Genomic DNA, 13,941 nt, shown 5'->3' on the forward strand with positions numbered 1-13,941 from the left:
TTAATAAATAAAGTGATTATTATAAACTATTGTTATTAGCAATTAAAGTTATAATAATTAGTTATATTTTCATCATATTTTAAAACTTTGAAATCCCAAAACGATTCATAATTATTGAGAACATAGTAAGTGAAATCTCACAAAATCTAGATGGAAGTCATCGACGGCGTTCTCTCAAAAATCACAGACGACCAAGTAATAACAGGAAAAGTTCTGAAACAATTAATCACACCAATTACTCTCGTTTTGTCAACCCTCTCAATTCGTCAATCCGCGCTTGACCATTCGAAAATTCCCCCAAAAATTGCTTTTGAGTCGCCATATCCAACTCCAACAAATTTTGCAAATTACTCAAAACTCAAAGAATTCGAAGATGAGAAGTTGACGCAAAAAATGAAAAGTTGGATTTCCTCAACAAAAGGACATGTCCTGTACGACACAGAAACTGATGAGTGGAACTCAGATCTATTGAAAAAACAAACCCTTGGAGCCATCAAAACGTCGTTCTACGTCTTTAGCGACCAGAACGACATCTTTGGGTATTACTGCAAATACGTCGACAAACCCGACGAATGTGACTTTGTCTTCTCGATACAGCGGCACGGGAAAGTTGTGAATAAAATGTTTAAGAGGAAAAGTTCAGGTAAAAGTGGGTTGTGTATAGGTGGTGGAAATGTTTTGTTTAAGACCGAGGCATTTGCAGTGCAGTCGATTAGAGAACGACAGGCCTCATGGATAGAACTGGATCTCGAGAAGAAATTTGTAGATCTCAAGGAAAAGTATCTCTCAAAGTGTAAGTACCCAAGCTTCTTCGAAACCAAGAGAGTTATAGTCGTCAAGTGGGTATGAGCTGTGAACGTTTGAATGACAACACGTTGTGAATTGATGATGTATAGTGTTGATTTGATGTGTATTGAGTTATACTTTGTTGACTAATTTAATTTATTATATATTTTACTATGTCAAGTTTAGTTCTTTTTATTAATATTTTATTATTAGGTTTGTATTCAAATATTAACAAAATAATAATTATAATAATTAAAAATTATAGAAATTGTTAAATTAAGTTAAAACATATTTATGTTAATATTAATCTAATAACAATTAAATAAATAACAACACAAAAAATGTCGTTATTTAAACTTTTTTGAATAATTGGTGTGGACAACAAAACAATAAAATTATAATAATGAAATTATATTTTATAACACATTAATAATACTAAATATGTAATCAAACAAAACTCAATTATATTTCTGAATTTCTCTTTCCATAAATCATCGTAAACATCGATGAAGAATTATGTTGTAAAAATATTATAATATATAGTATAAAAAAAAACAAATAATTTTATGATGATTATGTCCACAACAGAAGGTGCAATGATATTTTTATACACGTTTTTTAACAAACCAAAATACAAAATTTGGCAAAAATTAAACAATGATGCCAAGTTTGCAAATGTTACATGAAAAACTTGTGGGTTTTATTATTAATTAGAAAAATGTCATCTCTTTATCAAAAAATAACAAGATTGGAAATTTTACTAAAAAGTGCATTTAATTATAAGAATTCTATTAGTTAAAAATATATTGAAAATTATCTTTAATTATTGAATTAAAAAACTATATGTTAATTTTAAATTTGTTTTTATGAATCGAAATTAATTGAGCAATAAAAAAAAATAAAAAAGTTTATTTCAATTTATTACTGCAAATACAATTTATCATCACATAAAAAAACAACAAACTAAAAAATATAGTACAAATATTAATAACAACTAATATAAAATAACATTTGAGTATAAATAGAAAACACTGTTTTTTTCGCAGACTTCACTTAAAAAAAACACATTTCCATTTTTTTCATTCATTTAAATTTGCACACCTGTTATTTAAAAAAATGAACTTTTGAAATAAAAAAATGTTGGGGTTTCGTGTCACATCTCCCGATGACAACAGTGAAATCCACGAACTTATACGATTAATAAATTCAAATCAATCCGATGAAGTCGTAAAGAGACTTTCCATATCATCAACAAATTGGGTGAATTCGTCATCGAGGGGGTTACACCTCTTATTCGCAGCGTGTAAAATCGGGTTTGTGTTTTTTTTTAAATTCAAAAAATTTTTTGAAACAAATGAGAAAATAAAATAACAACAGATACTTAGTATTTATAGTATTAATAATTATATTAATAATTATATTAATAATTATATTAATAATTATATTAATAATTATCTTTTTAATTATATTTTTAATTGTATTTTTAATTGTATTTACAATTATATGTTTAATTATATTAATAATTGTATTTTAATAATACAAATATTTTATTATATTCGATATTCTTAATATATCAATCTATTAACTAAATAGAGCTTTAGGTGTAGTAAAGTATATTATAAGTAAATATCCATCTCGTTTAAATTATCAAGATATCTATGGGAGATCGTGTGTCTATATTTCTATAGAAAATAGTTCATGGGAAGTGATTGATTATTTAATACGACTACCAGTGAATTATCACATGGCCGACAAAAGGGGGAATACTATTTTACATTTAGTTTCCCAAACTAAAACAAATAAAAGAAATCGTCCCATCATCCAACATATAGTTCGGAATATGATAACTTTAACTAATGTGATCGACGCACAAAATTTATTAGGAGAAACGGCTTTACATTTGGCCTGTTTACACGCTAATAAATATGTCGCAGACTTATTATTAGATAATGCCGCTGACGTCACTCTTTTAACAACCAAAGGCCTTTCCGCATACGACTATCTCAAATTCTCAAATGAACTCTGTGTCGATAGGAAGCGCCTTGACCCCAAAATCAGGAAGCCTAAATTCATCGCGTTAGGCTCCAAGAAGTCGAAGTCAAGTCGCGACATCGGCAAATCGTCGATGTCCAACGCGACAAATTCATTCTTAATCGAGGCTTTGGATGATCTAGAAAAAAATTATAGTAAAAAATCTATTGACAGGAGAAATAGAAGAAACTCAATTTCAAGTTGTTCCTCAGCAGTCGACGAAGAAAGTGGAGTTAAAAGTTCCGTCGATCCGCCACGTAGCTCATCGACGGAATTGAAGAAAATAGCAACCAAAAAAGAGAACTCGATATTTAGCATGATTTTCGAGTTCATCGAGAAAAAGATGGAAAGTGGGAGCGATTCGGACGAAAAGGAAACGAAAGAGAAATCAAAGACTGACGTCAAGAAAAAGAAAGAGAAGAAACTTCCAAATCCGATTTTTTACGAAACGGCGGAGGAAAAAATGCGAAGATATGAGATAGTGACAGACAATCTCATGAAAAGTTTACCGAAAAGTCAACCACTGAGAAGCCGAAAATATAATCCCGGCGACTCATATCACGTTTTGTCATTAGATGGAGGAGGGGTGAAATGTATATATCAAACCATTTTATTAAGAAAAATAGTGACTGAAATCCCCGAATTTTTTGAGAAGATAGATTTAATTGCCGGATTGAGCGCGAGTTCGTTGATTTGTGCGTCGATTTTACTTGGGTATGACTTGAATTTCATAGAAAAACTCATGGAAGTTGTCAGTTTTGAAACGTTCAAATCAGAATCTCATTTAGCCGGAATAGCGGGGCATCAATTTTCGAATAAATTCATGAAAATGTTAGCGGAACGGATGTTTGGTGATCGAAAGTTATCTGACCTTACGCGAGATTGTTCGATCCAATCCTTTTTGATTGATTCCGGCAAGTACTCAAATCTGAATCTTCGGAATTCGAAGGCGATGTTATTTAATAATTTTGAGAGCAAGTACAAATTGGACGGGTATTTGCGTGACGTTTGTTTGCAGTCAGCCGCGGCACCCGGGTATTTTGATCCCTTAAACAATCACGTTGATGGCAGTGTATTAGTTAACAATCCATTCTTTTTAAGTTATCCGTTGATCATTGGGGAATATGGGATGGCTATTCCAAAGGCACAATTAGTAGTCTTATCCATTGGATCTGGATATCCTAATGTCCCTTATTATGATATAGAAGAGATGGGAGATGCGGGATTAGTCCAATGGCTTATTAAACTATCCGACTTCACTATCTTCGCACGAAAGGAAATGGCGGTCACGGAGAGTAAAGTCATCTTAGGAGAAAGGTATCATCGTTTGGATCCTAAACTCACGACTGACGTCGAAATTTGTGACTCGAAAAATATTCCTATCGTTAAACAAATGGCTGAGGAACAAGACTTAAGCGAGACTTTGGCTTGGATTAAGAAGTATTGGTGAGATGAAACAGTCTAGTTACTATAGTTTTAAATATATTTTATTAATATTCTAATTTTGTAATTATACTATAATTTTAATTAAAATATAATAAAATTCTAATTTTGTAATTATACTATAGTTTTAATTACTTTTTAATTAATATTCTAATTTTGTAATTATACTATTTCGTCAATACAAACAAAACTACTAAGAAATCATTTTAAATATATAGTAAAAGAATTATATATTATAGTAAAACGGTATCATTAAAGAAAGTGAATAAAGTCTTATCTGCGTGCATAAACTTTATTATAGTCACATTGCAATGAGAGCAGAGTTAATTGGTGTAGTACTGAATTATACAATTGAAGTTGCGATGGTTTTATTTCCATTGATACCATATATCCCATTTTTTCTTTCAAAAAATCGAACAAAACTTTTTCAACAGTTTAATAGTGGAGTTTGTTACGTTTTGTTGATCAGCAATTTCCTTCGAATTGCGTTTTATATAGGAAAACCATACCAAACGTTTTTGTTGCTTCAAAGCGTCGTTTTGATCATTGAAATGATTCTTCTTCTCGTTTTGGCATCCATTTGCCTCAACACAAATACAGAAAATGTTTTTGGAAATGTTATTGCTCTCCCATTTGGTATAGTGGTGGTGGGTTTTTTCTTTAGAAATTACATTCTTTTTGTCCAAATAGTCGGGACATTGGCTTCTATAGTTGAGGTGACATTAGCAATACCTCAAATTGTCCAAAACTATAAAAGAAAGAGTGGGGACGGAATACCATATTTAACTATTTTACTCTGGATGGGTGGTGATGCTGTCAAAACGATTTATTACTGCATTTCTAAAGTCCCTATTCAATTCGTTTTGTGTGGAGTGGTACAATTTTTGTGCGATGTAATTGTTGGCACACAAAAAGTGTTTTACACAGAAAAAGTAAAACATTTTGTTGAATTGTGTTGTTCAAAATGCACAAAACGAAAAGAAAGTGAGCAACTGAGTTTGTCAATTATTGTTAATAATAATAAATAAATTATTTAGAAATAACATATAGAAGAAATAGCTATGGATGATAGTCGAGAAGAGAGTGTTTCCAATAAAGTAGCGACACCAGAAATTGTTGAAAAGAGTGTATGTTGAATTATTTAATTAACAATTTTAATAATATTTTTTTAATAAAAATATATAATAAAAATTTTAAAAAAAATCTATTTAAATATTACACATTATTTTTTATTGAACATTTAAGAAGTAACCTAAAAACTATAAAGTTATAGCCATTTGCCAAAATTTCACAAACCGTAATGGTTGGCAAATTTTGAAAAAGGTGAAAATTTGCCAAGTTTAAATTGTAGTGAAAAAACTATATTTTTTAGTTAAATTAATTTATATATATCGATTCCCTTATCTGTATAGAAAAATAAATTATAATTTATACATAATAAAATAATATATTATTTGATTTTTTTTTCAATTGTGACGACTTTATGGGAATTAACAAAAATGTTTTAAAATAATCTTAACCATATTTGTAAAATGCCAAAACAAAAAAATGAACAATTTATGATGAATAAAAAACATACAATCATTTATTTTAAATTATTGAAATTAAAATATGTTAAACCACTTTTATGAATATGTTTGTTTGCGTATTTGATGATTTACATTGTAAGTTGTATTGTATCTCAATTATTAATAAAAATGAATAATTGATTATTGTCACTCAGAACAACATTTCATCATTTTATTGTTAACAACTTTAAAATTTCAAATAATAATGCATTCAATTTTTAGATGATGTAAATTAGGTTTAATATCTTATGTGTATGTACATGGGAGCTTTAAGTCTTACATATAATTTTAGTAAACTATGATATTCTCTTAATCTTAGTGTTATCATTTAAAGTTTTGTTTGATGTTACATGTTTACATACTTAAAAGTTACCACATTTTATTTTTAAGCTGTTTTTTAATAAAAACATTATGATTAACAATGAAACAGTATACACAAACTATTGTTATTAAATAATTGAAAATTTAGATTAAATTGGTGTTACATTTCAATTAGTCATAATGGTTGTGGCGTTATCGAAATACACATGTTTACTATCACGTGTTGTAATTTGAATAACAATAAAATGATAATTTAAAAATATTGTAAATAATATATCGCTTATATGTAATTATCAAAAATAAATGTTACATGATAATTATGGATATCGGTGGAGTTACACAATGGAATTAATAACAATTGTTTATATTTGATTTTTTCTTTGTTTCAACAAAATGTCACACGAATTATATGTAAGTTGCAATCAATATTTATAAATAACAATGTCATTAACAGTCAGTATTCAACTGGGAATTAAATTCAACAATCATATGTATATTAACAATATTATATATCTGTTGTTAATTAATTTAAACATTTAATTGTGTTGATAACTTTTTTAAAGTTATCAACACTTGTAAATAATTTAAAAAATTGTTTTCTTAGGGGTTACCAAGGTTAAATTCGACTCTAATTCGTAATAACCTTTAAAACGTTTTATTGAACTATTTTATGTTACGTATTAAACAAAAATGATGCTAAATTTTTAGACAAATGAAAATGATTTGTATATCTTATGTACATATGTTTGTGAGCCAAAATTCTAAATTTAATTTGTTGTAAACTGTAATATTCTCTTAATCATCGTGTCATAATTAAAATTTTTGCTTTGATGTTACAAGTTTACACATTAAAAAGATACCACGTTTTATTTTTTGTACTGTTTTTTTAAATGAAATTGTTGTGATTAACAGTGATATCTTTTATACTAAATTTTTATTTAATATTTTAAAATTGATAATCAATAGTTGACTACTTTAAACATTTTCGTTTATGAAGTGGTGTTATTGAAATATAGTTGTAAATAATTGTCTGTTGTAATAAAAAAGATAAAACGATAGTCAAAAAATCGATTATAAACAATGTTAAGCTTAAGTGTAATCATCAAAAAGTATTTTAATGTAACTTTTTGTATTAATGATTTTTGTGTGCTGACTATTATTTCTTCTTTTTACCAACATGTTAAGTGTTGTTTTTGTGTGTGAAACTGCTTTAGTATTTTTGATGATTATATTTATTATAATGTATGGTTATTTTTCTAATAGTGAATGGTTTTCAAATAATTAAAAATAATTAAAAGTAATAGTAAATGATATTTAGGTATGTAATTATTTGGCTAATTTTCAGGTTTGTGATATTTTGGAAAAGATTTATTATTATTATTATTATTATTATTATTATTATTATTATTATTATTATTATTATTATTATTATTATTATTATTATTATTATTATTATTATTATTATCACTCTTTACTTTCAATACAGAAACCAAACATTAAGTGAGAACCAATTAATTATTGAGTAAAGAATTTCATTTGTTGTTATTGGTCACTCAGAAGAGTATCGAAAAATCATGGATTGTCATTCAACTTTTTCATCATTGTGGCGATTAGATGACAAATTTTTTTGTTTTTATACCCAACCTTTGTTTTTTCCATAAATTTTTTTAATTATTTTAATACTATTTAAACTATACACATTTTGAAAATACAAGCTAAAAATCAACTGATAATATTTATAAATACTTTTTTCCTATTTCTATTTTAGATATAGACAATATTAGTAAATATAATAATTTTATTATAAAATAACTATTGTCAATAATGTATTTTTGTTATACAACGAATAGATAACTGGTTTGTCATTTAAAAAAAACAATTTTTCTTTAAAATAACTTTTAATATTAAAAAAAATAATTATACATTCAACTTTATGACAAATAGATGCTTATTTGTGTTAAAAGAGACACTTTTGACTGGTATTGTTGATTTTCGAAAATGTGTTGGAGTTCATTATCATTTCATTGTATTATAATTGTATTATATTTAATTAGTTATATCAATTATTAAATAGACAATATTTGAATAGAAGATGATTTTTTAATTACTTTTGGCTGGAATTGTTAAAAAACAAAGGCAAAAAATAAATTTGCTTATGGGGATATGGTTAACTAACTATAATATATTAAGGTTACTTTTTAATTGAAATTAAATGGTTGTACAGTAGGAGAAATGAACTAGGATCATTAGAACAATTAGGGCAACTTTAGTAAAAAATGTGAAACGGTAAAAAAATACATTTTTGGGACAAAACCCTTTATAGGCAATAACATTATTTTAATAACAAAAATTCAAATAACATTTTATCAATAACATTATTCATTAAAGAAAATACCAATAACAAAATCCAAATAACAAAAAAATACAGCAATTTGTTTAAATTAAAGAGGATGTCTTTTTCTCGTCGATCATCACCTCTTAAATATTATCATGAAATAACTATAAATTCACTATCACAATATTTGTTAAAAGACACTTGGACTGTTAATACCATTTTCATGAAGTCCAAAGTTAAAGATATGATGAAAAAAAATCTTAAGTCACAATTATATTATTTTGCATGTTGATTGTTAATTAGAAAAGATTATACCCATATGAAAAAACATTTTCTATAAACAAGGGATTTAACATTAATTATAATAGAAAATGTTCAACATTTCATAATTGTTTAAATCTGTATTTCCCGTGATTTAACGGTGTTTTGGCGCAATGAAATATAGAGAGAAAAAAACAAAAATGTTGAAAAAAAAAAAATGAAATTAGTTTGAATTGATTGGACAATTTTGTAAAGTTTCAGTTTTTTTCGAAGGGTTAAAATGATTGGTTCTTTTCAAATTGTGCACATTTATTACAACGGGAAGAAGCCCTAATCATTAGGAGTTTTTACTAAAGGTTCGGATTCATTTCTAAAGTACCGGGTCCATTTTCCCTACTGTAATTATAATTAAATTAAGAAAATACTAAAACAATTTATTATAAATTATTATAAATTGTATTAATAATTTTAGTTAATAACTCAAATAAAAATAAATAATTGATAAAAACAATACTATAATATAATAGTAAAAAATTACATAAAAAAACTATTAAATAATAAACTTAAAAATACACCAGAACTTGATGGTAGATGTCAATGCCTTATTTTCCGTGTTGGACACTGAAAATCGTGGGTATTTAACTGAAGAAGAAATGCGGGAAGGCTTAATTAACCATTACTATTTTGACAAAGATAATGGTGCTGAGATATGTATAGTGCGTTCGATCTTTGATCTCTTCTTTGGGTACTGTGATGGGCAGAAGTTTTTCGACAGGAAGAATAAGCAACTGACACAACACGAATTTAAAACTGTCGCACAGTTCCTTCCGTTGACGTTTGGTCGTGAGAAGGTCAAAGGACTCTTAGACTTCACATTCGATTTTATTGATAAGAACAAGAACGGATCAATCGACTCGACGGAGTTCAAAAAAGTCTTTGAGACGAACAAATTCATGGGTCAGACATTCAAACAAAATTTCTTCGACAAAAACGTCGACGGAGTAATTACAAAGGAAGAGTTCGAAGCAATATTCTTGGATACGTTAAAGCTCTCTAAAAAGTGAGTAACAATAAATAAAGTCGGTCAAATTCCCTTCTTATTAATGCCTCTCGTTCCGTTCCTTGTCTCACTTTTTCAATCTTTCTTTATTTTTTTTAATTTTTCACCGATTGGGTTGGAACATAATAATGATAATAATAATATGTAAATTATTTATAAATTTAAAAATTTTTTTACATATTATTAGTATAATTACAAAAATAGTAAAACCATTTACCATTAAAAGTAAATAGTTTTACTCTATAATATATAACACAATAATTAAAATAAATAATGACTATATTTCAAAATAAACTATAGTACAGTTTATTTTAACAAATAAACTATACTATAGTTTATTTTTTTGAATAACAAATTATTCAAAACATATTTTTTATGATAATTGTATTATAAATATATATAGATTATATTATAAAAAATAATAATTAATTATAGTGATTTAATTATAATTATTTTACTAAAATAATTGATTTATAAAGTTTTAGTAAAAAATATAAAAAATAAAAGACACACAAAAATGGTTTGAAAAAAATTAACATCAAATAATTATATTTAATAATATAAATCCTATAAAATAACTAAAAACTGAATTAGTGAAGGACTTTGAATTTCTGAAGAATCATGATAATTGCGACAAACAAAACAAAGAGGACGATAGGAATCGTTGAAAAGAGTAGATAGCCAAACGTTCCATTATCGAGAACTGTGCCTTCAAAAGCCATTCTGATTATTATAAGATGAGACAATTGAATTGGAATAATAGTTTATGTATGGTTTATTTTACTATACTATATAATTATATTATAATTTTAGAATTGTTTAAAAATAAAATGAATTCTGGGCATCATTTTATAGGAAGTGACTTTTTATGATTGAATGATAAATAAAGTTATTAAATAAAAATTAATCAAATTGAGTCCGGTATACTATCATTATAATGTTTGTATTAATTGATAATAAAATAAACTACAATTATGATTACAAACAATAATAGACAAGATTGAAAAATGTGGAAAGAATATACAGTTAAGGAATGAAATTGATAGTAAAACCAAAGAGAGATGAAAACAAGTGTCCAAAAGCCACAACGATGTTCGAAAAACATGGGCTTTTTTCAAAGCCCATTGAAAGACACAGCTTTCTCAAACTTTTTGCCAATAAACACAATAAAGCAGAAATCATTGGACGTCAGGCAACTTTTAAACTGGTCGTCTAAAAACAAAATCTTGGTTAGAACTCGGTGTTATATTAGAGACGCTAGATATCAAGATGATTGTGTGCTCACGTTTGGCATGTGTGACGTGAACGATCCGTCTGTTTATGTCAAAGCAAGGTGCTGGACACCATCAAGGGAAGTGTGTTTTCCCGAGTCTCGAATTTATTATGTCATTGGAAAGTTTGACGCAAAAAAGTTGTTTTTTGATTGTGTGTGGATAAGCACGGGGTCGGAAAATAACATCTTTTGAGATTTAAGCAACTTCAAATTGTTCATATCTGGTTGTAACTCCTTCGAGTTGTTATTCTCCAGAAATATTTTCTTTTGAAAATTCTAGTTCAAATGAAATCAATCTATGTGTTTTATTTATTTTGTTATTACTATTATTGATTCAAATCATTATTATTGCCATTTTGTTTTTTTATTAAAAAATACTTCAATATTTATTATTAATCTCTTATATAAATTATATTAATTATATTAATAAATTATACTAATCTCCTCAATTTTTATCTTATTTTTTTGAAATGCCACGTCACATTTCAAAGATCTCTTCCCTCAATTACTTCTTGTGTTTTTCTTGAAATAGTGAGGGTTTTAGCTTGTTTTCGGGGTGTTCTCTATTTTGAAATGATGACAAAAATCAGAAAATTTTTTTCTGAATTATCTTATTCAAAAATCTTGCCATATCTTAATACGAATGCCTGAGATTTTTATTATTAACTAAAATTAACAAAGTGAAAAAACTGCAAGTTAAAAATGAGAAGGAAATAATTCTTTTGTTGGTTACTAAAAGTCGTATGACTAGTATAATTATAATAAATGAAACTATATAAATAGTACACCAAGAATACCAACGTTCCCATCCAAAGAATCTAAAAGAGGAAGTGTATATAAGCTTCACTAACTGTAAAGGCAGTCGATTTGATTAATGCAAATCACATTGACACTTCATTACGCGACTTCACCAAATGAAGCTTTACATGTTCAATTACTCTCCGAGAGGAACACTGTGTATACTATGAGGTGGTGTGCTGGCCATTTTTGGTGTGTGACTTTTCCACTGGAAGTACCCGAGTGTATGACGTGGAGGTATTACGTCACTCATAATGACATTATAATAAAAAAAGAACCATTTAACTTAAAAAGAAACTATTCTTTTAATCAAAGCTGTGTTGTGCGGAACGCTTGGGGTATGGCGGAGTGTCTTGTGTTGATTAGAGATAATGGAATGGAGAAAAAGTCAAAGAAAAATGGGAAGGTTCCGTCTCTTTCTCAAATCCCTCTCAGAAATTTAATCTTCTCCTCTCTAACACCAAATGAAACAAAAATATCAAAATCTTCACAAAGAGATAAGGCTCCGTTAAGTTCCCCTCATAAATATTCACTCGACACGTCATCAGGACAATCTTTAAGACAATGTTTCATTCAAGAGCAAATTAGGAGATATAATCTGATCGATGACGAAAAATTCAAAATTTGTGTGCCAACACTTCCGTACATTGTTTTCTCTTAAGCATTCTCTTAATTCGCAAGAAAACAATCACGTTGTCATTTTTAGGCTTGAATTTCATGTGTGTTAATTTATAACTTATTGTAGTTGTTTTTTACTATTACAAAATCGTTTTTTAATAATTTATAAATAGTATAATAATAAATTTTGTAATAATTTAATAAGAGGTTAAAAAAGTGGTTTAAAAAATTGATTATTAAAAAATAAGTTAATTTATTTCAAAAACTAATTGATTAAGTTTATTATAATAATAATAAAAAGTATAATTAAAGTATATTATTCAAGTTTTTTTTTGTTTTATTAACTTTATGAAACAAAGAGAATGCTTAGTATTCCAAATACTTTTCACAATAATAAATTCCAAATTTTATTTGTAAATATTTTTTATGCGATTATTAACACAATCACAAAAAAAAGAGAAAGCACAACCAGAACGAACACAAAGAAATACGATCTACTGGACAAATTACATCATTTTTTGTGGAAAAGACCGAAGAGTCCCTTCTTACTCTTTTTTTCTTTTTTTCCTTTTTTAGTCTTTCTGACTGCCTCATAAAAGAGTTCCGCGACGTTCGTGTTGTTCAGTGCCGAGCATTCGCAATACCCCACCGCTTTAATCTTTTTACAGAACGACTTAATTTCGTCTTCCGCGATCAAAGTCTTTCCTTCTGCTCGCATCTTTGCTTCGACTTCTTTTGATCCTCTTAAATCGACTTTTGTAGCAGCCAAGATGTATGGTGCATCGGGGCAGTGATGTTTCAATTCGGGGATCCAACGTTGTGGAATATTCGAGAAAGAACTTCGGGAGTCAATAGCAAAGCAAATGATAAGGATGTTAGTGTCGGGGTAACTCATTGGGCGGAGTCGGTCCTATTTATTATAATTGAAACTATTAAATAGAATATTACCTCTATAGATACATAGATATATAATGTTATATTTATTTATTTAGCACCAAAACAAACATATTCTTCTTGTCCAGCTGTGTCCCACTATATCATGAGTCTTTTTTTATTTAAGTTTTAATAACTATAATATTAAACAAACTATCGACATGGTTACTTGCTCACCATCGACGGTTTCTAAGCGCGAAAAATTGTCAAACACCGTCGGGATATAGTCTTGTGGAAATTGATTGTTGACAAATGTCGAACATAATGCAGTCTATGGGTCACTCCCATTTTTTTATTAATTTTTTGATTGGAATTCATTTAAATTTAAATGACCTACAAACTTTACCAACTGCACCATCACCTGTGTGTTATTATTATTACTTTGTATTTGATATATCATTTAATATAATTCATACAGAGTATTCAAAATAGAAGGAAACACAAACCTACCATAACTATTTTAACCGTTCGTCGCTCGGCCATGTCAACTACTTCATGAGTTACTCTTAGAATC

At 27.6% G+C, this 13,941-nt stretch overlaps 5 protein-coding genes across 5 annotated transcripts; 4 read left to right on the top strand and 1 right to left on the bottom strand.

Annotated features, from left to right (window-relative positions):
* Positions 1 to 150: 150 nt before the first annotated feature.
* On the top strand, positions 151 to 849 carry EIN_162040 (hypothetical protein; the record flags this gene model as incomplete). The annotated part of the gene is made up of 1 exon (XM_004185868.1): positions 151 to 849. One exon carries the CDS (start codon positions 151 to 153, stop codon positions 847 to 849), a length of 699 nt encoding a protein of 232 aa, XP_004185916.1.
* A 1,777-nt stretch (positions 850 to 2,626) lies between these two features.
* EIN_162050 (hypothetical protein) lies at positions 2,627 to 4,267 on the top strand (the record flags this gene model as incomplete). The annotated part of the gene is made up of 1 exon (XM_004185869.1): positions 2,627 to 4,267. The coding sequence occupies one exon, from the start codon at positions 2,627 to 2,629 to the stop codon at positions 4,265 to 4,267; it is 1,641 nt and encodes a 546-aa protein (XP_004185917.1).
* A 304-nt stretch (positions 4,268 to 4,571) lies between these two features.
* EIN_162060 (hypothetical protein) lies at positions 4,572 to 5,604 on the top strand (the record flags this gene model as incomplete). Its single annotated transcript, XM_004185870.1, has 3 exons — positions 4,572 to 5,256; positions 5,311 to 5,343; positions 5,528 to 5,604. The coding sequence occupies 3 exons, from the start codon at positions 4,572 to 4,574 to the stop codon at positions 5,602 to 5,604; spliced, it is 795 nt and encodes a 264-aa protein (XP_004185918.1).
* Positions 5,605 to 9,329: 3,725 nt separating this feature from the next.
* Positions 9,330 to 9,809, top strand: EIN_162070 (hypothetical protein; the record flags this gene model as incomplete). The annotated part of the gene is made up of 1 exon (XM_004185871.1): positions 9,330 to 9,809. The coding sequence occupies one exon, from the start codon at positions 9,330 to 9,332 to the stop codon at positions 9,807 to 9,809; it is 480 nt and encodes a 159-aa protein (XP_004185919.1).
* Positions 9,810 to 13,005: 3,196 nt separating this feature from the next.
* On the bottom strand, positions 13,006 to 13,910 carry EIN_162080 (Rho GTPase, putative; the record flags this gene model as incomplete). The annotated part of the gene is made up of 5 exons (XM_004185872.1): positions 13,006 to 13,404; positions 13,500 to 13,526; positions 13,582 to 13,698; positions 13,769 to 13,788; positions 13,874 to 13,910. The coding sequence occupies 5 exons, from the start codon at positions 13,908 to 13,910 to the stop codon at positions 13,006 to 13,008; spliced, it is 600 nt and encodes a 199-aa protein (XP_004185920.1).
* Between the last annotated feature and the right edge of the window lie 31 nt (positions 13,911 to 13,941).

The sequence above is a fragment of the Entamoeba invadens genome, assembly GCF_000330505.1.
Source record: "Entamoeba invadens IP1 unplaced genomic scaffold scaff_1105074724785, whole genome shotgun sequence".
Classification (NCBI taxonomy): Eukaryota; Evosea; order Mastigamoebida; family Endamoebidae; genus Entamoeba; species Entamoeba invadens.